The sequence below is a fragment of the Mixophyes fleayi genome, chromosome 2 (assembly GCF_038048845.1).
Source record: "Mixophyes fleayi isolate aMixFle1 chromosome 2, aMixFle1.hap1, whole genome shotgun sequence".
NCBI lineage: Eukaryota > Metazoa > Chordata > Amphibia > Anura > Limnodynastidae > Mixophyes > Mixophyes fleayi.
The window spans coordinates 343,721,507-343,747,869 of record NC_134403.1 but is presented as its reverse complement, the minus strand read 5'-3'; the positions used below and the strand labels follow the sequence as shown (position 1 = coordinate 343,747,869).

Below are 26,363 nucleotides of genomic sequence, written 5' to 3'. Positions count from 1 at the left end.
GATGCAGAGCTCGCGGAGGGAACTCTGATTGTAGGAGGAGACTTCAATTGGACCCTGCAACCATAACTTGACACTTCTAATGGTCGGTCAACAATACGTAGATGTCAACACTGAAAGGTTAGACGACCACTCCATGAACACCAACTGGTCGACACATGGCGCCTTCAACACCCTGGAGAAAGAGATTACTCTTTCTTCTCCCACCCACATAATGTATATTCACGAATTGACTATCTGTTTCTTTCACATAGGTCCCTTCCTGATCTCTTAACAACATCCATTGGCCAAATAAATAGGTCAGACCATGCGCCTATATCAGTAACTAACCAACTTACTCAACCCATGACCAAAAAATGCACCTGGCGCCTTAATGAACTTCTCCTGCAAAATACATCTTACAGAGACCAATTGGCCGTAGCATTAGACGACTATCACGGATAATGATACTCCTGTGTCATGAGAGGGAAACTCATTGAATTAGGCTCCCATATTAAGAGAGACCGTACTGCTCGGCGGAGCAATTATTACAGCAGATTAGATATTTAGAGACGACGCATAAATCCAATGCGACTAGCGACCTGTTGAAAAAATTGGCTGAGACAAGGGCGGCTCTTAACAAGCTGTTAAACGATAAAGTTAAATTAGATTTTCGTAGGTGCCGCCATCATTTTTTTCGGTGGGTTAATAGGCCGGGTACTATGTTAGCGAGGGCCTTACACAAGCAACGAGCTAAGGCTTATATTGCCCCGATTAAGGATGGTAGGGATTGAGACTGTAAGTTGACTTCGGATATAGCCAATGCTTTCCACACCTACTATACCAAATTGTATAACCTTGAGACCCAGGTAAGGGGCTCTGACGGCACCACTCATTCAGCTCAGATTTCAACATATTTGAGGGAGGTGGGTTTTCCCACTCTTTCAAGTTTGGACAGAGACGCATTCTAGAACAGCCCTTCACTGAGGGGGAGGTGATTGAGGCAATTAAATCTACGCCTGTGGGTAAGAGTCCGGGCCCTGATGGCTTGTTGATACCCCTGATGGTGTCGGCCTTTAACGCGATTTCCAGGGATGTCTTTTTCTCCTCTCAGAGTTTGGAAGCGCATTTAACGATGATTCCTAAGGAGGGAAAGGACCCCTCTCAATGCGCGAGCTATAGGCCTATCTCTTTGCTTAATGTGGATATTAAGTTGTACGCAAAACTTATTGCAAATAGATTTAAAATGTTACTTCCAGAGATCGTTCATTCAGATCAGGTGGGTTTTGTCCCAGGTCGAGAGGCACAGGACGACACCACCAAGGTAATAGATCTGATTCATCTGGCCTCTCGTTCAGTAACAGCATCAATACTTTTGTCCACTGATGCAGAGAAGGCTTTTGATCGCATAAGTTGGCATTTTATGAGAGGGATCCTTGAACACCAGGACCTGGGTCCGGTTGGTCTTCACAGAATTCTGGCACTCTACCGACAACCTATGGCTCGGATTAAAATAAATGGAGACTTATTGGTGTCCGCTCTCACCACTCATTTTTGTGTTATGTAGGGAGGCGTTGCAAAGAGCTATCAGGGCCAACTCAAATATCTTGGGTCTACAGGTTGGCGAGAAAGAACACAAACTTGCGTTGTTCGGAGATGATCTTTTAGCCATTATCACCAATCCAGTTGTTTCTTTACCCAATTTGGTCAGTGAGTTTCATAAGTTTGGCTTGTTATCTAATTTTAAAATCATAGTAATTCTGTGGTTTTGAATATCAAGACACCGGTCTCAGTGGTAGAGGGGCCAAAACATGCAATTCCTTTCATTTGGCACCCCTCCCAATTAAGATATCTAGGGGTGATACTTCCTAGTGACCTCACATGCCTTTATGACCTCAATTTTAGACCACTTTTGGGTAGGCTCCGGGCAGACTTGAGGGAGTGGCAGAGTAAGAACTTTACTTGGATGGGTCGGGTCAATATAATCAAAATGAATGTTCTCCCCCGTCTCATATCTTATTTAGACTTTGCCGATTCACGTACCGGACTCTTGGTTTCAGGGTATCCAGCGAATGGTGCACGATTTTGTATGGTGTAGATGTCCTAGATTTAAGCACAAGATATTATTTAGACGCAGACATTTGGGAGGTTTACAACTTCCACACTTCTCCTCTTACTATGACGCAGCAATATTGGTTAGAATGGAGATGTCTGGTCAGGTAGGGTCGAAACAGTGGGTTGAAATTGAGGCATCTTCTCTGAAATCCCCTGCTGTCACATTACTCTGGCTCTCCAGTAGTCCTAGGATTGCGCATCCTACTATAGATCCCACGTTAGCGAAATGGTCCAAGCTTAGAACCCTCCCATTTATCTCCTCTCCAATCTCCCAACTAACCCCATTATTTAATAATCCAAAGTTCCCCCCTGGAACCGATCCATTAGCTTTCAAACACTGGTCTCAAGCAGGGATCCATCGTATCGGCCAGTTGGTGGGTGCTACAGGGGTTCTCTCATTTACATTGATCCAATCCAATTGGGATTTGGCTACTATAGAGATTTGGAGATACCTGCAGATTAAACACTTTTTGTCACAGGGTCTTTCAAGACAACATATTTCTAGGTGCTTAACGGTCTTTGAATCTCTGTGTTGCAGGTCACCCTGTCCTTCGCATTCCCTTTCAACTATATATAAGCTTTTGGTAGAACATCTATTCGTGTCTCCTCCGAAATTTACTATAGAATGGGAGAGATCTAGGAGTTGAGTTACAAGATGCTGACTGGTCCAAAATCTTCCAGGCAGCTCATGCGTGTTCTCCTAATATTTCAATTCTAGAAACTCACTATAAGGTAATTACCAGGTGGTACAGATGCCAGGCTCATTTGGCGAGGGTTTTCCGCGGGGTGCCCGACACTTGTTGGAGATGTAACCAGGGATCTGGTTCTCTTTTGCATATCTGGTGGGACTGCCCCATGTTGCAAACGTTCTGGTCCTGGGTGGTGGACATCATGCGGAAGTTGCTAGGTCAAAGCATACCCAACACTCCAGTGTTCTGGCTATTAAATAAAGTCGATATGCCTCTATCACGCTTTAAAAAATCTCTCTTAAAATTTGTTATCTCAGCAGCTAAGGCAGTAATTCAATGAAAAATGGATATCAACTACGCCTCAGAGTGTTCGGGACTGGGCTAATAGATTGGAACACTATAGGGTCATGGATGAGATGCACCTTTCAGACGCAGACTTGTTCGAAATGTATTCTGCCATTTGGGTCCCATGGTTAGACCTCTTAGATTCTCCAGAGTCCCTAATCTCAGATTTAACTAATTGAGTGATTTGGTTCCCATTTTGCATCCGAATATTGGCTCGATTAGGCGGGCCATATAGGTTCGTCTTGTGTCTGGCAGATATTCAGTTTGCTGAGCTAGCGGAGCTCTAAACTGAGGTCTTGAGTGAGGATTTTTGCTAGATGCCCCCCTCCTCCCTTCCCTAATGTGAGTCCCCCTTACCTCCTTTTCCTTTGTCTTTGTTTGTGTGTTATATGTTATGAGGTTATCAGCAGTTATATGTATGGTTTGGCATATCTCTTTTATATGTTTTTGAGTATATTTTGGCCTGGTACCAGGATGTCATTCTTCCATTGTCAATAGTCTACCATGCCATTTTGTTGGATTTGCATTTATAACCCGTTTGTGTTATTAAAACCCCAATAAAAACTTATAAAAACTTATAAATCCCTGGGGTTTCTAAGCATATAAAGACAGGCAGCCTGGGACATATATACCTGCCGTTTGCCACGTTCCCAGTTCTCCTGTCAAATACACATTATATATATATATAATATGTATTTGACAGGATAACTGGGAACGTGGCTGTCCCAGGCTGCCTGTCTTTATATGCTTATAAACCCCAGGGAGATTGCTGATCTTTTTTCTTTTTTTTTAAATATATATATAATATATATATTTAGTACAAGTGCAATCACAAACTTTTTATGTGATATAAACACATGCATAATAACAGCCTGTTATATATACACAGCATAACGACTTGACATAGGTTAGGGCACCGGCTGGATTATGGACAGATGCAGAGAAAGATTTTGGGAAAATGTTGTATTAAAAAAACAACAAAACACATTTATTAAAAAAAAAAAAACAGTTGAAAATGTTTCATGAAGGCCAAATAGGTCAATAATTCATTTGTTTAACAAATGGTTCCCTTTTAAGCACTGGGAATTATAGAAGTGTGCACTGGAAACGATGCAAGGTACAATAAAAGACCAAGCAAAACTAATTTTAATCTTTCTGCAGTCCCATTTTCGGCTGGGTGTAACGTAGAGTATGAAAATTATTTTACTTTTTTTTGTGTCACTTTAAATTTACATAAGGATTATATACAGTACGCCGACTGGAATCTGAATTTATCGACCACAAAAATGCATGTTAATTATATTAATATATTCCAACAGATCTAGAGTACATTTGGATATCACAGCTGGAGAAGAGCTGTAAACCATCATGTCATTTCTTCTGTGATCATGTAAATTAAAATCTTTTTGTAGTGCTATAAATCGACCTAAAAGTCTAGCATTTGTATTGTAAACACTGCGTGACATGTACAAACAGTATAATGTATGCCTAATTTGTCAAGTATTATAAAATTACATTTAGACACCACTGCTTGCAGCAATCTTAGTTATGAAACCGCATACTGCTTGTATTTATACAATACACAAAATGGCATTTCACCCCATGACTAATAGAATAGAAAACACACACACAAAAAAAAAAATAATCACTGTTAACACAGTTTCCAATTGTTCCATTTATTTCAAAACAACAAACCTGCCTTTTGATTCTGTAAAGTACATCAAATATCCTTCTATAGAAGACAAAATACACTGGAAAACATTAAAAGGATATAATTTTTATGCAAAAAAACAATTGCTCTATTACAATGTATCAATGTGTGCACAAACTTCAATAGGTAAACCTCTTTTGATCAGTGAGTCACATATAGAAAACAGACATGTCAGCAATATTAAGCGTTTCAATATGTTGACACAGTAGAATTAAACTAGACTACACTAACACTTTCACATGAATGTGTCCCGGGTAATATTCAGCTGCACATTAAAAAGAGATTCATCTACCAATTAATAGACACCAGTGACATTACTGAAATCCTCCCTGACCACATATTGGTGATCTTACGGTTTCCTCCTGATTTGTTTTCTTAAATTTTAGTTCAGCTTACAAAACAGCTGTCTCCCCAGTCTCTCATTGTTGTCATCATAGAAACACTGATACAAACAACATGACTGCAAAATAATATTGGCAATGAAACAATTTATGAAAATGATCTTGTAAACTTTGCTTGGGTAGTCATTGACTGGCACCAATAGTTCCAAACACAGCAGGAGAACCATAGGTTTGCCTACCCTGCTCTAAATGAACCCAGTACTAGCTATGACTGATTAGTGTTTAGAGAGGGAAGTACAATATCTGGTATCCGTGTCCTGGCCGCTAATTCAGTAAACAAATAATAAGGACATGATGTTGTGTTGTTCTGATGTGTAATATGGCTTTAATTGGTATAACCTCGAATATTAGAATTGGTGTTACTGCTACAACTGATGTAAAGGGGGTAATGGAACACTGTAACGATGATTACAAGGATAGATTAAGTCATTGGTGGGCTGACATAAAAGCCATTACATGTTTAGAAGCCGGAGGAGACTGGTAGTATTCTCATAGACTACAGCAAGCGAGTCATCGTTCCACAGATATTTTTAATTGCCATCAGAATCCCATCATCTGTGATAGGCAAGAAACCAATAATTTACATATGAAGCACAATTTTCTGGGGCAAATGATGAAAATACTCCCAACCCATGTGACAAAATAGACTGTACCCTAATCAATGCCTTTAAAAAAAAAAAAAAAAAAAAAAAAAGAAGAAGCTTTCTTCCCCTGTGATATTACATTCACCCACTGCATGTGAAACCGTGATTGTCCATTAGCTCGATATATATGGATTTATGTGTGTGACCAGCAGGTAACAGTATGCTTGTCTAAGAATTGTGGTCAATTCTCAAGAGAGGTTTATAATTTCTGCAAAGACGTAACTGACTACATTTTAGTCTAGTGACATCATAGAAGCATACAGTATGATTTTGAAAGTATACAAAGCACGTAACAAATATGTCAGAACCAGTAAGTCAGTATGGACCACTGTCCTCAAAAGCAGCTTATTGCATTTTTCACTCAACTGGAGAAGAGTGCAGTGAGAAAGATATATATATAAATCTGTTCTATGGAAAATATTTAAAAAAATTAATAAATAAGAAAAAAGTCATAAATTCCATCTAAATCAAAAAATGTTTTTCTTAAACAAAAACGTCAATTTCAAAATCTAAAACAAATTGCTTCTATAGGTAACAAATTAAAAGAAAACTAAATCAAGCTATATAAAAATAAAACAAACAGTATAGCATGATAGTACCTAAACCAAATATGTTCTTACTACTAAATACTAAAAGAGAGTTTCTCCACCAGGACACAATGACATTTTAAAAATTGTCTATTATGTTGTATCTACCAGGTGAAATGCGCGGACTTCCCAGCATCCTGTCTTTATTAGAAGAATGGCTTCTACGTAACTTTCATCAAGTAGCAGACAACCAAATACATAGCAACCCAACGGCTATGGTTAAGACGTTCAGAAGAAAGGAAGTACAGAGCACCGAAATGTGGTGATGTCTAGCAAGGGGTAAGTAAAATTTTTGCCCAATTCCCTCTGTACGTTACATCTTGTAAACAGTGTATTTTAGGTGAAGAAACTTTCCTAGTTACCACGTTGTAAGGTGTATTTAACAATAAGGCTATAGTAAATGACATGTAAATCAAAAACAAAAAAATAGATATTTTGTTATTACAGTGTAGCGCTAACTGTTAGTAACCCATTCATTTTTTTAACAGATTAGTGCAAATAAAACTAATAACTGCAAACTGATTTAGTTACAGTACGTTTCTATGTTAAATAAACTTTCCATTTCAAATCAGAAGGATGGATGTGCACTAGACACACTAAAGCAAACGGCAGTATGATGATTTTAGAACCTTAGTCCTCTGTTCAATTAATATGCTAAGGCAAAAACACCCTCTCAAGTGTCGGACCTTGTGCATCTAATTATTTGAATGTGAATTACAACTGACATATATAATACTTGTGTAAATGTGTATAATACAGATGAATCTTGTTGAGCGTTTGCCACTGGCAGGCAGCCAATTACCCTCGCACTATTTGTGTGTATGAATGTGGGATAATTCAGTGTTCAACTTCTTTATCCGTTTTGAGTATTGCAAAATAACCTTGAGCACTTCCTATGACACTACGCATTGTGCAAATTGTTCTACTTCAAGACATCTTGCGCTCGCACAGTTTAGATAAAGCTACAGCTGCGGTCCTTAGTAGTTGTCAACATTACGAAGGATAAGAGCCACCCTGCACGGAATGTAAACCTGAAAGAGATGAAAACAATTCAGAAAAAAAGAATAAATGACAGAAGATGGTCTGTACAAATAACCAGAATGGTAGAATATTCTGTCTGTGTAACTACATGACAAGCACAATGCAGCCAGCAGAATGGGAAAGTGAAGTGGTAAATGTTAACCACTAGAGTGCAGCAAGTCATTTACAACCGTTGTTAAAATAGCTTTAAATGTGTTTTCATCAATAACACTTGAAGGTGCAGCTCATTCATGTCTATTATAATTATTAAGCAGCTGAAAACAGTTTCAGAGCAACAAATGAGTTCAGTACAATAACATGGCCTCTTAGACGTCTTTTTATATGCTATACAGAAAGAAAATCACAACCTTCTCATGTGCAATAGAAAAAAAGTGTTACAAATTGCGTTGGCGGAACAGAACTTTTCTCACAAATAGGTTATAAAAAACAGAAACGTTTATAAATGTTTAGTTTTAAAGGCTGCTGAGATGCTGATATAGATATATATATATATATATATATATATATATATAGATAGATAGATACAGCAGTACGTATCCCTCAAGAAATTTTGCTTATCTCGAATCATCTTACAGTCTAAATTCCCTAACACACACACACACACACACACACACAAGGAGGGGCTAAGGTCAATTTAATAGCAGCCAATTAACCTACTAACATGTTTTTTGGAGTGTGGGAGGAAATCAAAGCACCCGGAGGAAACCCACGCAAACACGGGTAGAACATAGAAACTTCACATAGATAAGGCCATGTCAGGAATCAAACTCATGACCCCAGTGCTGTGAGGCAGAAGTGCTAACCACTAAGCCACCGTGCTGCCCCATTTCATAGGTTAATTTGAACACATACAGTATGAAGAATTTTATCAAGAAGAATGTACAATCTACAGATATATAGAACTATAGTTTAGATTTCTGGACTAATAACTCACAAGACTTTGCACTTAAACTATGTAAATTACGTACTCCACTTCAGTCTATAATACAGATTTTTACCACTAATATTTGCCCCCTCTGCAAAGCACAAAACTCTTAAATATAATCTGAAGTTTGTGTATGTCAGTTTAGAGCTTTGTGATGACTGCAGCAAGGCAAAATAGGCTGTATTTTACTGCATGTCAATTTGAGCAATTAAATCACTTGAAACATGTGCTGGAGTCTTTATTTTAATATGCTCTGTACACAGAATCGGCATCTATTTAAGCTAAGCTAAGGAAAATGAACTCTTAAAGAAGAGAAAAATATAAATAGCTTCTAGCAACAATCATAACTTAAAGATGGCACTAATTGCTCAGAAAATAAGATACATATTGGACATAACTTTAGATTAGAATTATTTGTTCCACACTAGACCTATATAAAAGTTTAAGGAAAAAGACATATAGGGAGCTTCCCAGAACCCCTAGTAGATGACTAAATGAGACGAAGACTAGTTGTTATATATTACACAGTACTGCAATTTGTGCAAGTTTTGTTAAACTATATACATTTTTCAATGTGGTTCTGAATGGTGTGGGGACCAACCAGAGGACACAATTACAATAGAAGCTTTTGACTGGTCCTCTTGCTCACGAGCAACATCTGGAGCCATTATAAAGTGGTGATCATAAATGTTCATAAATGTACAGTTATTAATATACAGATCATTCTTGAGAAGACCAGTTATAAAACTTTTTTAACTTAGGCTGAAGACTCTGAGAAACTGATCTCGTGAGACCATTTGGTCTCACACTCTCTTTCCACCAGGTACAAATTACTCTGCTCCCAAACATCCCTCCTAATTTACCTTTGTAGCTGCCTGGACTGAATGAATTAATTGATGAGAAAGAGCATTTTTTTTATTTTACAGGGTGGAAGGGGCCATATTGGAAGCTCTTCAGTCCTGAAGGCTGCCATACTTCCTGCAATTTGATGATGTCCCTGCAAGATTGTCAGGAACCCAGTGAAAATGCCCTGGCCATAGACACATAAATACTCATGAATGGCCGTAGGTGACCAGAAGATGGCTAAACCCAAGCAGACATTCAAAGACATTGAAAACTGGCCACCAATGACCTAAAAGTCATACTTACCAAAATGGAATATGGGCGGTTATTAAAAGGCATATCCTCAGTAAAGAATTCCGTCCTGTGATTAATTCTTTGATGTCCTCCATACTCTGCTGCATCAGTATCCAATGCTATCATATACTTAGAATCAAAAAATTAAGGAACATGTTTATGAGACAAAAACCATTATAGCAATATGAGGAGTGCTGCTCAACATTATATATTATATTATAATGATATATATAGATATACATACAGTGCTTTTTTTGTCATAGAACTCACCAGAATGGAGTTCTGGCATCTTTTTTCGACAGATATTCCAAGTTTTAAAAGTAACCTTTGAAAATTTGAAGTTTGGTCCACGTGGACTTAAACTGCCCTGTCCAGCGTAGCAGGATGGCGGCAAAATCATTAAAAGGGTGCATGCGGGGTGCGTGTGTGTCAAGTCCGATGCATGTGTACATCGTCCGCGCTGGTTGTGATGGCACTGCTCGACTTGTGGTGCTGCTCAGCTTGTGATTGGTCGTATGGTCGCTCGCCTGAATGCTTATTGCAGGCGGTGACCCTTATGCTTCGTTACACAACTGACGTGTGTGGGTGTGTGTACAGTGATTAACTACGTGATGCGAGTTCCGGCACCACTTTTCTTACAAAAAAAGCATTGTATACATATATACACACACAAATATATATATATATATACACAAACATAAATACAACACAAATCTATGACATTTTCTGGAGTTTAAAATAAGTATGACAAAAAACTAGAGGAAATGTATGCACCTTCAACCAGTTTCTCAGTGTGTCTCTCAAAATAGTATATGAAATATATTTCAATTCTATTGGGAAGTACGGTGTGATATCACAGCTCATATTGGGAAATAGACATTTGTTCTCAAACTATGAGATTTCTGCTGCCTAACTGAAATATTAGCCACCTATGCACAATTAGTGAAGGACAACAACAACGAAGAGTTGCAATAATGCTAAAATACTAGTTCATCCATTATGAAAGGGCTTCTTATAATCTATTTGAGGATTCACAATAAAACCATATTAAAAGGAATCCTTATAACAAAAAATGCAACAAATGATCAGACCAGAGATATCTAGTCTCCAATTGGACCCAATTTAGGTTTTGGAAACCACAGAAAACTAGCCTAAACAATGGATATCATCCCCAATGACTCTGTTATCTACTAGTGACACCCAAGAAATAAAAATCACCCTCCAGCAGTGATATCCATCTCCAAAGTATGATGCCAGCTTTAAAAGCGCCGTTTTCACTGGATCCATTACAAGTGACGTCATTTCTCGCTGCAGAAATTTGGAAGTGTCGCTGTTTCAATGTGGAGGTGATTAAAGCAAGTGGAAATCCCGTCTGTCTGTTACTTGGCAAGTCGCTAATTTTACCTTGTCGTTTTTATAGTAATCATTTTTTTGTTCTTGTCATTTCTGTCAGCATTGTGAGTGCCGCAGACATGATTACCACTTAATATTTCAGCTAAGACGTTATTAATAAAACCTTATTCGTTGATTATTATACTTTATAAATTCTCTGGCATGCATAATTTCAGTGTATAAATTTGTGAAGTAGCAAGTACCATTCGGGTTTGCAATTTTCTGTTTTATCATATGGTGGGTCCCTTAATGGAATTTGCATATAAACACAACTGTGTTTGAGGGTGGGGTGTTAGCGAAGCTATAAACATACTCTGGAGAGTCCAAACTGTTAAAATTTAAGTTCATTTTATACATGAGATTGGCTGTTAACAAGTTGACCCTAGTCTGTGTGTGTGTTAGGGAATTTAGACTGTAAGCTCCAATGGGGCAGGGACTGATGTGAGTTCTCTGTACAGCGCTGCGGAATTAGCGGCGCTATATAAATAAATGGTGATGATGGTGATGATGATGTGATACAACATGTTTCCCATGTTAACTTTAATGTTTTTGCTTTTTCATTCATTTTTAACGGGATATGAAATGCAGTTGAAGTTGACATGAAACCAACATCAAGTTATGCGGAAAATTAAAATTATATACAACTTAATTTGATAAGAAAACAAAACAAAGTAAACACTAACAGCAGTAAAATAATTACACTCATAAAAGTACTAGTAGCTTTTCTTCCATCAAGCAACTTGGTTAGTTTACTGGTCCGTAAACACTATTGAGAAGTTAACATCAAATTATATTCTGAAATTATAGCAGCAATCTTAGAAAATCAGTGTTAGACAACACATCTTTTGCAGATTTTAAAATGGCTTAGTCTGTAATGAAACAAATACATTTCATTTACAGTTTAACATTACAGTTTCATTAAGTTTAGTTACGTTTAGTTTGTCTTAGACGTTTGTCCATTGTATTCAATACAGAAATAAAATTATTCTTCTTCCTCAACAATAGTAAAGCAGTAAGTGTGGCTTTATCTAGAAGGTTAATTACTTATTAAACTACTTTGCCTATACAGAGATTTGGAATATAAATGCCCAAACAAAATGATGTATTTTACATCATGAATGCATAATGACGCATAAAACTTCACAATAACGGAATGCAAATGATACTAAACAGATCAATTTGCTTTTTAACTCAATTAAATGAGAACTATAGAATATCCATGGTAGCTAAAAGTTTATGTATGTTATTAACTGGCCTAGTTAAAATTCAATTTGCCTCTTTTAACAAAAAGTCTGCAATGTAATGCAGGGTGATGCATCAACGTTCTATTCAGCAGTAATGGGATGACCTTGCTTGGCTAATGTTATATTGTCACTAAAGCACAATTTTGTTTTTATAAAAGGCTTAAAAAAAAAAAAAAAGTATACACCCTTATGGAGCTTCACACCGATATTGCTCTACAGTACTTTAAGTTTAGTAACTTAATGTACACAAGCAGAATATTATTATTATTCTTTATTTATATGGCGCTACAAGGTTTCCGCAGCGCCGTACTAATACAATTACAAAGTACAATACAAACAGTGGACCACACAGAGTATAATACAGAATGAGACAAGTAACACCAAAAGTCCAATAGCTCCAAGCGTAGCAAGTACAATGGCTTAGGAGAAGAAGAAATGGAATTGAGACAGGAGGCAAGAGAGCCCTGCTTTTAAGAGCTGAAATACTAAAGGGTGAGGGGGGGAGACCAGGCAGCAGGCACAGGAGGAATCAGTAGAGGGTATGAAGCACAAGATGAGTGTGAACAGGAAAGAGGGAGAAGGTGAAGAAGGATGGAGAAGGTTAGGAAGATGGCTGGTAGGCTTTGAGGAACAGATGGGTCTTGAGTGCCCGTTTGAAGGAGCTCAGATTAGGTGACAGACAGATGGAGCGAGCGATACTCATTTAATTGTTTCTATAGTACTTTGTTCTTAGTGCCTCTAGTTATAACCCTAACTTTGCTTACCACTAAATATATTTGCTTAACAAAGGTGTCCTCAGAGATATTCAGCCTAATTCTGTCACCATCTCTGAAACCACACCACTGACCCGATGATAATTTTGAGCTGTATTCAATGCTGGTGATACTAAAAAGACAATTAGAAAATGTAGGCTCTTATGAATCCCCTAACACATATCTAACCAGCTTCTACCATGACTAACGCAAAGCCAGGTCAAAGAGGCAAGGGTGAAGACCAGCAATAAGCCAATGAGATTGCCACGACCTTCCAAGTTCTGAGAGTTTAGCCAAATATATACCCAAGATTGACCTACAGGAAGCAGTGGAGTTGGGCCTCATGTAAACATTATTATTATTATTATTATTATCATCATCATTTATTTGTTAGGCGACACAAGGTTTTCGCAGCGCTGCAATAATAAACATATTATTTAGTGCCTATTTGCACCAAAGTGAAGGTCACCATAGTGGTATCTCTTTGGACTCTGTACTATTGTTAGCAAGATGTAACTATCATACCTTCTACATTGGAGGTGGAAGGTGTATCGACAATGCTGAATTATGGAAATGTGCAGTAAACCATGGCAACCAATTAGCAATTAGCTTATATTTGTCTAGAGAAAGTTTCATAATACAAATGTCTGACTGGATGATGTAGTTTAATGCAGATTTTCAGTTTGAGAAGTGTTAGCAATTAGTCCTGACAGGGGATACTCCTGGTGCTAATCATTATTTTCCCAACAGTTGTGTGCTTGTATGTTCAGTACATGGTTCTAGGTATTCCTCTACCATATGATTCCATGTTGAGTGCCTCCCTGCTACTCTGCTAGTGGCAGACCTCATCATCTCTTGTGTGTTAATTAGCAGGTCAAGAAATCGCGAGAGAAATTCAATTGCTAGTGACGAGACACCGAACAACATCACAATGTCCGACAGCGCACATAATAGGGGACTCCGGTATCCGAACATCACAGACTTTCCTGCACACCTCTATGTAGTGCTAGGAAAACTCTGATGTTACAACACCTTGCAGACTGTCCCGAAGACGCTCTGTAGCATCACTAGAAATTGAATATACACCTGAGAAACTGTCACTTTCTGGCTGAGTTATCGGACACAGCTCTAGTGTGCCCTGCTACTGTGTATTACTACGAGGATTGACAGTCAAGCTACATGTTTACATACTACAAACAAATAAAACCTATTCTATAAGTCATTCACACAAGTGGCATAATATCAATTAACTTATACATACATATCTACATTTGTTTGTTAGAAGAAAATAAAATTGATATCACTTTAAAAAAAAAATAGAATGGACATTACTGGTAGCAGGATAATCTTTTTCTTAAGTTGCACTATAATATAATTCAATGAATCCTATGGTTCACCAACTATAAAGCACTGTCTACCCGCTCAGCAATCACACACCAGTGATTCATTCACAATGACCTTATTTGCTCATTAGAAAATCTGGGGCTTAGGTTGAAAAATGTCAAGGAAGACTGCATTTACATTTAAATGTACATCCGACAGACATCTGAACAACAATTCTAATAAGTATGGATACTTCATCTTTCTTATATGTTAACACTCATTTAGTTCACTTTGAAACTCACATAAATACCTTTCATCAAAGTATTGTAAGATTGTATATAGTTTGGCTAATTGACTGTATTTAAACCAGTACATACTTTCACAAATTGAAAATAAATAGGATAAAATAGTTTTAGACAAAGGGTAAATGCCCTATAATCCCATAATTTAAAATTCAGTTACAAGAAGTCAATCTGACTGCAATTTAGAAGGCAATTAGCCAGGATCCTTTTTGTTTTATATCAGTGGCACAATCTAGACCTTTAAGTTCAAATGTTTTGGAATTTTGAGTTATTTGCTCTATGACCTACACATCACTTTGTAACACAAATTCTTGCGTTCATTAAAACTCTTCATGAACCTCCATTTGTACTGCAAAAACAACTAACTACAGACTGAAACTTAGTAACAAGAGAACAAAACCATTAGAACTACACAGAACTTCTATTGCTGTACTAAATCTTCTACCCACCGTGAACTTTCCATCACCGTTAACAACACTACCATCTCTGCTGTTCCAAAACTCCGCTGCCTGGGTGTCATCCTGGACTCCTCCCTCTCCTTTGCCCCCCACATTCAATCTCTTGCCCACTCCTGTTGTTTCCAACTACGGATCATTGCCCGCATTCGGCCCTTACTCTCCCAGGAGGCTGCCAAAACCATCATCCATGCTCTCATCATTTCCTGTCTCGATTACTGCAACCTTCTGCTCCCCAGCCTCCCCCACTCCCATCTCGCCCTCCTACGCTCTGTACTTAACGCGGCTGCGAGACTTATTTTTCTCTCACGCCGCTCTTCCTCTCCCTCCCCTCTCCTCCTTGCCCTCCACTGGCTCCCTTTCCCCTTCAGAATCCTCTTTAAACTCCTCACTGTCACCTACAAGGCCCTCTCCCACTCCACTGCCCCTTATATCTCCAATCTCCTCTCGATCCGCAATCCTGCCCGTTCCCTGAGTTCGGCCAATGACTGTCGCCTTTCCTCTGTACTGATCACCTCATCCCATGCCAGAGTCCGAGACTTCTCCCGTGCTGCCCCCCTTCACTGGAACAACCTCCCTTCCTCCATCCGCCTGCCCCTAATCTTCAAGCGGGCTCTTAAAACCCATCTGTTCCTTAAGGCCTTCCAACCTTCCACTTAACCTTATCGTTCTCATCTCCTCCCACTTTCCCGTCTACTCTTGTACTTGAACCCCTCTGACTCCCCTTGTGCCTGCTGTCCGTCTCCCCTCCCCTTAGTAAGTAAGCTCCTTTGAGCAGGGCCCTCTTCCCTTCTGTCTCAATACCATTTCTTCTTCTCCTACACCACTCTATTTGCTTTGCTTGGAGATATTGAAGTCTTGGTGATACTTGTTCTACTCTGTACTGTCATACCCTTGTATTCTGTCTGTACTGTATATTGTACGGCGCCGGAGACACCTTGTGGCGCCATATAAATAAAGAATAATAATAATAATACACAATTTTGGACTAGGGTCCCTATTTGTGAACCACGTGTTTATTAGAGTAGAAGTAATCATTTTATATTTATTAGCAATAGGAAGTATATATGTAAGCCTTGCATTGAGAACATAAGATGGTTTAATATAAATTTTAATGGTAGTCATAAAAACACACAGTTGGGGGTGTCATCTCTCTGTGTCATAGTCGACGACACCATCTCAGAAGGCAGTAGTAGACTAGTCGATTTGACCATCTAGTGGTCACATTGACCACTATGTTTCATGGTGATGACACGATTCCAAAAACCACTAGGCATACCTGTGGCTCCTAATGAAAATACTATAAGCCATGCTGGTGTTCTTCCCACTGAATAAAAGATTTCATACTTTGGCCGTGTGCCTTTATATGGTAATGAGTGTCGGAATACCTTTTTAAAAGGAGTAGCTCAACAGTTAAAGTGGACATGTTACTGGCGCACGGTGGGGGCCGCCATTGTACTACTAATCATGAGAATATAGCCTACTGTTTTACTAGAAACCAGTACTTATTGACTATAAGACAAGCCCCATGAATATTAGTCAGGTATAACTAGCTCCTAGCAAATTGGTAGACTGCACAATAAATGCTTCTTCTCTACTGTGTGTAGCTGATAGATTCACTATTAATAACAATGAAAAAATACTTGCTGAAAACCTCAGTCACCTTACAGTCTACTTGTGACCTTGGAAAAGTCACTTTGTATCCAGAGTCCCAGAAACTAAAAAGTAGATTGTAATTTCGACTGGACAGGCAAACTGTGCCCAAACTCAGAACTGTAACAAAAGCAGTTAACCTTGTGGCTATATAACTAAAATAGTAAAAACTAAAATAAAAAATACACGGAGATGTAAAAAAAAAGGAGCACATGCAATGAAATTAGAATGCACACCAACAGTTAAATTATATGCAAAAAAAAACTACCATATTAAATAAATAGTAAAACATATTTATAACCATTTCTAAATGAGAAATCCTGTACCAGATGACACGCAAAGGATATTTTCCAGGCAAGTTTACAGCCACTCTGTATCCAGTGAAGCTTTTGTAAGGATGGAAATTAAAGATGAAGAGGAGATTTCCCCGCTCAAATGCCACAACTTTGTCACCTTCATGCTTGGCACTGATGAAGGCCTAGAAGGAGTAAAATTATTAGAAATATTAAAAAAAAATTACTACAGTAAATGTAGCATCAGCAGGTCATGCACATTTTTCAACTATTGGGTGAACTTAGACTGTAAGCCCCAATGGGGTAGGGACTGATGTGAGTGAGTTCTCTGTACAGGGCTGCGGAATTAGTGGCGCTATATAAATAAACGATGAAGATGATAATGAACTTTGTCATTTGTATTACAACATACAATTCATTGTGTGGCCAATCAGACCTACTGCCCTGCCTGCCCACACTGCTTGCCTTTATTGCTGGGACTGGGGTGAACCAGAACATAGAAACCTTCTAGTTATATTAGCTGAGTGGAGAATAGTTATATATGTGAAAGACACACGCTTTTTAACTTTTTTCGCCGCCAATGGTCCGTGCCAAAATAGTGCTAGAGGTGGCCCAAAAAACAGTTTGAGCCTCTCTTGTCAGGAAGAACCTATAAGGCTTTCTTTTGGTGCCAGGGGCAAATAAATATTTTTAATTTAGGGGCATTATATATATGAAAAAAAAAGTCATGGTTGGGGGCGAGGAAGGAGACTGTAAAAATATTTATATTTTGTGCATGCTCTGTTACTTTAACAAAATGAATACACCCCCAAAATATTTGATGTTGGTATTTGTACCATTTATAGGGAGCACAAATATGTGCACCTTATTCAAGGAATAGGATTTGTAACTATTTTGTTGTTCTTTAATAATTCCTTTTTTTTTTTTTTTTTATCATGGAAGTGTCCTGTAAGTTACTGATGGCCATTTACGAAGATGGGGATCTTTACTTGCTGGGTGCCTCCCAGATTCAAAAAGTTCTAATGTGTGCCCAACAGAATGTGATAGTAGGTGCCAGCTGAAGTAGAAGTAAATATTTATGGTGGCAATGCATAAAATAACACTGCTATAAAAAAAAAGTTAAAGAATTAAGAACGTGAAGGCCAATTTCTAATAAATAAATTATTAGAAATAAAGTGCATGATTTATAAAGATTGCACATAGCAGGTCTGCTTGGGGTAAGTTGGCAAGTTTAATAGCTTGAAATGGACTGGTCTTTTTGTATTTGTTGTACTATCGCAATGACACCTACATCCCTAAGACTTTAAGAAATAAAAACAAAAAAAACAAAAACATTTTTCCACATACGGACCTTCTCCAAATTTATTATTCTTTCCATATATATTACCATTACATATTTTACATTTAAGATATTCAACAGTACTTCAAGACTTCTGATTTTTTTTCCCCATTCACATGAAAATCTCCTTTATATGCCATCTGTAGTTATTCAAGAACAACTGGTCTTTTTTTCTCTAAAGCACTTGTCAACTTCAATTAAACTAGAATTTACATTGACATTTCAACTAAAATCCATGCTTCCTATTTTAGGATTATGTAGATCTTAGAGGACGGGAGAGATAGATCCAGTGTCTCAACTCTTTAATAGAACATCATCCACTAAATTGATGGACAGAATAGCAAGATACAATTAAAGTAATGTGACAAAACTAAAAAAAAAAAAAAAATATATAAAAATAAAAAAAAATTACATTTTGGATAATGCTTACCGGAGGTGTAGAAAGCCAGCCACACTTTTCTTCTAATTTATTCATGTCTCGGTCAAAGGCATAAAGATATCTGTAGCGCAGGGTATGATCATCAACTAAATGAAACTGTCTTCTGGCATAATGGTAACTTTCATTATTTCCTTTTCTTGGAAAATCCAACCATTCTGGATGCCCAAATTCATTACCTGAATATAAAAATAAATTGTGAATTTTAGTTTTTAGCAAATACAGTTCAAGTCTCTGGGGTCTATTTATGACCCTTCGTTTTTTTCACTTGATACTTTTCAATCCTTATCTCCTTGATAAGGATTGAAAAGTAACGGCTATATATTAAAAAACTTCTCAGGGACAGCAGTGCCGATAGACTGCTGTCCCTGAGAAGTGACTCACCTGATCATCGCAGTCTTTTCTCAAGTTTAAAGGCTGCAGTGATCTTCTCTTTTTTTTTTTCTTTTTTGTTAGTGCGCATGCACCGACTGAAAAGTTGGTGCATGCGCACTAGCATACTGGATGGCAAACTGTAGGATGAGTGACAGGGAGGGATCACAATATCCCTCCACACATGCGCTGTCCAGCTCTGCTCTTCAGAGCAGAGCTGGACAGCGCGAAAGTTTTCAGATATGTTAATGTACGCCAGCTTCAGATGGCGCCAGCTTCAGATGGAGTACATTAACATGTAGAGAAAGAGAAAATTTTCTCTAGTTAGACTTTAATACATAGCGGTTCTGAGCACTTCCCCATAGACTGTTATGGGGAGTCCTCAGAAAAACGATAGCAAATGCAAAGCAGCAGATATCTGAGATATCTGCTGCGATGCTTCAATAATACATAGCAATTTCACGGTAAACACCCGAAAACTGTTGTTTTCGGGTGTTTAACACAGGAAAAATCCTTGATAAATAGACCCTTTTGTGCGTCACAGTCAGTTCAACAAAAAGTTCACCCCAATTTATTCTGTAAAAAAATCAAAACTCAAAACCAACAAACTTTACTGTCAAAGTTTTGTAAGACTACAATTAAAAAAGTCAGAAATTGATATTTCAAATGTTTTTTGGTCAGTGAAACTATTGGCCATAACCCATCTTCAATCTGTAAAACAGATACTACAGGTAAAAAAAAAAAAAAAAGAATGCAATCAAATGAGCAAAAATGAATCAAACATATTATACAGATTACTTAAACATGACAAAGGTTTAGACAAGACAGCTGTAAAGTCCTGGAGGTCCCAATAGTACAGTGATCAGCAAAATGGATGACTTAATATTCCTGTAACATTGGGAGGAATTCAAACTTAGATCAATATATAATATGGATTGTTTTTGGGCGCATTTTCTAAACTGCTTTAGGTAACAAAAAAATGATTTAATGTTAAACTTACTTAACTGTCATCTAATAGAACTTTTTAAATTCTGTGTGGAGTTCATTTTGCAGAAAGGGAAATTATTTTTTATTGACTCAACACATTCTGTGATATTTTCTAAATATTAGCTACAGATGGAATACAGCTATATTTAAAAAAACAAACAAACAAAAAAAAAACAAAGCTTACCCAGAAAATGACACTACACCTCAGTAGCTGGCATAGGGCATTTCTGGCTCCATTCAGTTCAATGTAATTTAGCTCTCAGATACAGTTGGTACGAAATACGCATTGCACGCATAACAACTATACACTAAGAAAGATAACGTACTGTAATATAGTGCTATATTGTATAGTAGATGCTGGTATATGTTGGGTCATACAAGGAGCAATGGTGCCTATTGCCGATTTTGCAGATTGACTCCACACTCGTCCTCCTGCTGTAGCAATAACCACCCAGGCTACAGTTGATGTTCATTTTATTTATTTATTAATTTTTACAGGGAATTTTATTTTATAATTAATGACTTTTTTATGTGTGGTAAGAGTCCCCCAAATGGGCAGCAGTGGTACCACAAGTAAAACCGTGATGTAGATTTAGGCTGCATTGCAATGTAAAATTGTAACTCAGGAATGGTGCTGTACATTAAAATCGTGATGAGCCATGTGTCACTTTAACACTTGCTATATCTTGACATTGGAAACCAGCTCATGATGTCTTCCTCTGGTGCCAATCCAGAATTCGGGGGTGGGAAAGTAATGCGGCCTGATTTTATTTTGTTCAATATTTAGCGGAACTTTCCCAATTCGTTTTAATTGCCCCATTAATTTTAACAGAGTCTCCAGCGTGTGCGCTACATGTAAAGACTTCTTTGAAATGAATGGGCCATTGAAATCGAATGGGAAAACATACATACAATTTTTTTCCCATTTTCATTTTACGCATTTCTCTGGTTTTGAGGCCAAACTGAGTGTCTGAAACTAGAGAGTTTATTTTTGCTAACTTCTACAACTATTTACTAAATTGATATTTCATAGATTATCCCGGTTCTATACTTAATACTGCAGAAACCAAAATGATTACGGTCATTTTGCAATGTCTGGTGATATTTTTTTTACATTTCTCTTTAATAGCTTTTGCATTAGGAAAATCACCATGTAAGTTGCTAAAACAATAGCAATCTAAATAAATATTTAAAGTTTAGAACCCTCAACAGCAAATAATGTCTATTTTTTTCTGTATTTCATGGGACTTATTCTAACACAAAAAATAAAAAAAGTGTTTCCATTCCCTAGACAGTTACTTTCAACAGTGCCCACTTTGAAACAACAGTCATTTTCACGGCAGATTTGGAAATTTCAAGTATAATCATACTCAGACTACAGAAAGAAAAATAACAAAAGATTGAAAACAATGCAAAATGATAATGAGGGAACTCCACAGAGAAAAATGAATGCCTTTCTCCTCACAATTCTTCTGTAACCAGCAACATGTGGAGCATGGATAATGTAGAGGTAAGTACGAAGACATACCACTGAGAATAGCTTTCCTGTAATTAATTTTAAGTTGCTTTTTATGAAACCATAAAATGATGAAGAGACAAGGAGAACAATTAATGGAACGTAAAACAATAGGGTGCTAATAAACAACAAAAACATCCAAAAATGAACACTTTAAATGTAATGTTTTACGGGATGCTCTCTAGAAGACCACAGCAATTATTGTTTAGATGGCATTTAACACTGTGCAATTTTTGCACAAGTTTTGTTTTTATGACAATTTAAATAAATTTACCAGGACCCAGAATAAAAGTTGCTGGGAAAAAAAAAATAAAGACATCTCATAACATTCACAAATATATGCAAACTGTTACGTAACACTGTGCAATGTGTATATAAACTGGTAGGTGCTCTTACTAGCTATACTAGTGCAAGCAACTGCTATGTTAATCTTTGCTGTCATCACAGTCGTGCATAAAATAAAGTAACATGACCTAAGTTTATTTTTAACAAACATCCTACCTACCAACTAGCAGAGGGTAACATGACAGGTAACCACAAAGTTTAGTAAAACAGACACCTGCAGAGCTCTTAAGCCACTTATTCCGGGATTCACAACACCGTGAAATTCTGCATGGGTGCTCCCTGATCTGAGGTACGGCTCTGCACACACGCCTCCCTCTGATCGCTGTCAGCAGCAAGCATTTAAAGCAGTGAGGAGTATGAATCCTCCTAATCTGCTGGCAAACTGACAGGCCTCCTAGTTGGGGGGCAGGGGGGTATCTTTAAAAATAATGGTAGGGTTACTCTACTTTAATTTTCCACACAGTAATGAATCTTTTGGAAAATTAACAGATAAACTAAGAAAAACTATAGCTAAAAAGTTTCTGCAGGCAGCTGGTGAATTGGCCTACAACCTCTGGTAATCCCAGGTGGTCTCCCATTCAAGTACTAACCAGGCCCAACCCTGCATAGCTTTCAAGATCAGATGCAATTGGGTTCAAGGTGGTATGGCTGTAAGCAATAAAGAAGAATAAAAAAAATAAATATGATTAAACAGTCCAACAGAACTGCAATTAATAAGGGCCCAATATGATTTACTGACAGTCTACTAACTCATCCTACAGTGTACTTTTGGATAGGATAACAAATTCTTTTTCTTAGCCGATTTCTAGGTGATTTGGGCCAGGGGCGGATCCAGAAGTTAATTGTACCGGGGGCAATTTAGGGGGGGGCGATTTAGCCCTGCCCCCTTTTTGACACCTAAGGCTGCTGACGGCTGCACACTATGTGCAGATCCGTTCAGCAGAGAGAGTTAGGTAGAGAGTCCTGCCCGGCTGCTCTGATTGTGTCAATCAGAGCAGTTGGGCAGGACTCTCTCCCTAACTCTCTCTGCTGAACGGATCTGCACATAGTGTGCAGCCGCCGGTAGCAAGCCCCTGCTAGGGGGGGCGATCGCCCCCCCCTGGATCCGCCACTGATTTGGGCAAGTCTACCTAAGTCTGCACTCTCCATCCTTTAAACTTATTAAAATATATCATTCTGCAAAACAAAGGTTCAGAAATGAGGCACATTACTGCAGATACAGCATGGAATGCCCTAATCGGCCAGCAGTTGCCACTGTAAGGGTCAAGATTATGCAGTCTCTGAAATAAACGTCATCTTGCTGCGCTGCATGATACGCATAAGAACAGATACAGCTGCCCAAAAACAGGTACATAGTGAAAAATGAAGACACAGCATTTGCTTTGCACCTCCACAATTAGAAATCAATTATAAAATATTTTTATTATGACTGTGTGCGTATTAACAGTACCATAAGAAAAATATATATATTTTATTACTATTGTATTTATAGAAAGATTTCCTTAGTATATTTATACTTAGAATGTAATCTCTCTAATGAGCAGGGTCCTTCATACCCTTTGTTTCCATGTCTGCATTTATTTTGTCTGCCTTGTATGTCCCTATTTTATGCATGTACTGTTTTCACTACTGTACAGCGCTGCCGAGCACTGTGGCGCCTAACAAATCTCCGGTAATAAAAATAATAATATTTTTATGCGTTTTTGTTTACCTAACAAAAAACACCTGAAAATATTTTAACCCTTTATAGCTCGTTTACACAAGTGCACTGGGAAAATAGGTTACCTGCTGGAAATTTAAAGTGCATTTTAGATGCGTTTCTAACATGGGCAGCACGTGGCTCAGTGGTTAGCACTTCTGCCTCACAGCGCTGGGGTCATGAGTTTGATTCCAGACCATGGCCTTATCTGTGTGGAGTTTATATGTTCTCCCTGTGTTTGCGTGGGTTTCCTCCAGGTGCTCCGGTTTCCTCCCACACTCCCAAAACACACTGGTAGGTTAATTGGCTGATATCAAAATTTACCCTAGTTTCTCTCTCTGTCTGTGTATGTTAAAGAATTTAGACTGTAAGCTCCAATGGGGCAGGGACTGATGTGAATGAGTTCTCTGTACAGCGCTGCAGAATCAGTGGCGCTATATAAAAAAAATTATGCTGATGTTTCCGACGCGCTTTCTGTGTGTTGCACTTTTACCAAAACAAAGTGTTGCATTCTGCTACGTTCCAAAACGTTAGAATGCAACAGTGGGAACAAGCCCACAAGAATCCATCTATCCTATTTTTTGACACTGTGTTTTAAGATGTTGGGTTAGCAGCCGCAAAACACATTAACACAGCACATATATGAACAAGCCTTTAGGGATCTAAAAATCAGCACTTTCGACAGAACCAGCCAAAGAGATCACTAATTATTTCAGTTAAAGTCTAACATTTTTCTTTGCTTTTACCCCTGATGTTGTGTTTTCTTTATTCTGTATATATTTACTTTTCATTTTAGTTTTCTTTATGTTGCTTGAAAAATCTCAATAATTTTTTTTTCTGCGCTATAAACAAACAAACAAACAAACAAACAATCTTACACTTCTACCCACAAGCAAAGATTAAAGCCAGTAAAATAACATGTATTTGGTGTTTGGCTTCCCACCAGCTGCAAGCTATTTCTGATTTAATATACATATAATGAGAGATGCATCTTTGTGTACTGTGTATACTTTGTCATTTGTTTCTAAAAATAAATACAAATGTAAACATCCACTCTGCTCAACAAGAATACAATGTAATGCAAATCAAGATAGAAAATTAGCAGTCTGCGTAGCTTAGAAACAAATGCCTTTGGCGATGGGTTCAATAATATTCTGTACATGTGTATTACATTTCAAGGTCAGTCTTTTCATGCTAACACCAAAAGATGAAAACACTAGGATTTAATTTTAAAAATGTGAAATGCATCATGAGTGTCTATGGTATTGTATGCTATCTATATGTAAGGATATTTCAAATGTTTAATGCATATTCTCCAACTGATAAAAAGATGATCTGCAAATACTGCAATTTTATTCACTGTTCAACTGTGTTATGCTTACTAAACAAAATATTAAAAAAAAACAAAAAAACTTAGAGGCATTTCTGTAACATCAAAGGTTAAATAATTGGAAGTAGTGACAACATTATTGCAAAAAACAAACAAACAAACCCACAAAAAACACTAACTGTAGCCTAAGAAACTTCCTGCGGCAAAAGAGATGATAAAGGGAAAGAAAACGTTTGAGAGCTCAGACTCTTATCTTTTCAAACTAAATAATTACCTGTATTATCAAAAAGGTTCTAAACATGGAAACAAATGATTTTTTCACACAAAAGTTAACATACTACATAGGTACTACTCTTCTAGTACCTATGTAGTATGTAAAATACTACTGTCAAAGTCGTATAATTGGATGAACAAAACTATATTGGTTAATATTGTTTTACCGTGCGATTGCGATCAGTATGCCACGTTACACCTGGCATGGCATGATCACGTGGTAAAATACGCACGCAAACTCTTGCACTCTAACATTTCGTTATTTATATATTTCATATTTATAATGGTTCCATTCCAATGTGATTTATGAGCAGATAGTATTTACTTTATTATTAGTTTATATGTACACTTTAGTGTTATTTGAGGTTCAGGTTGCAGGAACTGTGTCATGTTTAGTATCATTTGAATCCCCTATTCATCAGCAGTTGTCCGGTTCATTCGCCGAAGAGATCGCACATTGCATACTCTAGTTTTCGATGTTCGTGAATAAATGATCAGAGTGATACCAACTGTAAAATGCTAATAGACTAGTTGAAACTGGAGTCTTGGCGGGAAAGTCAGAGCACAACCCCTGGAGAGATGACCACCACCTTTGGATATTTTGGTTTGAACTGGCCTATGACCTGCAGCACACTGGACCTTCCTGATACCTGGACCAGTAGAAGCAAGCCAAACCATCTGCATTGTTTTCACTGTAACAATGAGTGTATATAATATAGCTCTAGCTGGTATTAGCCCAGTCTTCTCTGACCACAGTTTTCTGGAGTGAAGTACTGTAAGCTGGTACCAGTGGAGCACAACTTAGCAAGCGCATGCGGGCGCGGTATGTATGTATCTTTTGATATCGGCTGTACTGTATTATAATTATGTATTGAACTGCCAAATTTTGCATCTGCTAAAATAAATTACTTTGTGCTTTGGAAACACAACACAATCGCTTAGACAATGCTTATTTTAAAACGGTAGAATTACTTTAATACTACATACGTACAAGTAAATTTTACCATGTACATAGTACATTTTACTATGTAGTATGTACATAGTAAAATAATAGTACTCACTTTGACTTCCTCTGCTACTT

At 37.7% G+C, this 26,363-nt stretch overlaps 1 protein-coding gene across 1 annotated transcript in view; it reads right to left on the bottom strand.

Annotated features, from left to right (window-relative positions):
* Positions 1 to 4,785: 4,785 nt before the first annotated feature.
* Positions 4,786 to 26,363, bottom strand: part of GBE1 (1,4-alpha-glucan branching enzyme 1) — a 96,966-nt gene continuing 75,388 nt past the window's right edge. The window contains exons 14-17 of the mRNA XM_075197072.1: positions 18,755 to 18,939; positions 17,029 to 17,170; positions 9,584 to 9,690; positions 4,786 to 7,499 (exon numbers count right to left, since the gene is read on the bottom strand). Coding sequence (XP_075053173.1) covers positions 7,446 to 7,499; positions 9,584 to 9,690; positions 17,029 to 17,170; positions 18,755 to 18,939 — 488 coding nt within the window. The 3' untranslated portion in view covers positions 4,786 to 7,445. The remainder of the gene's footprint in view (positions 7,500 to 9,583; positions 9,691 to 17,028; positions 17,171 to 18,754; positions 18,940 to 26,363) is intronic.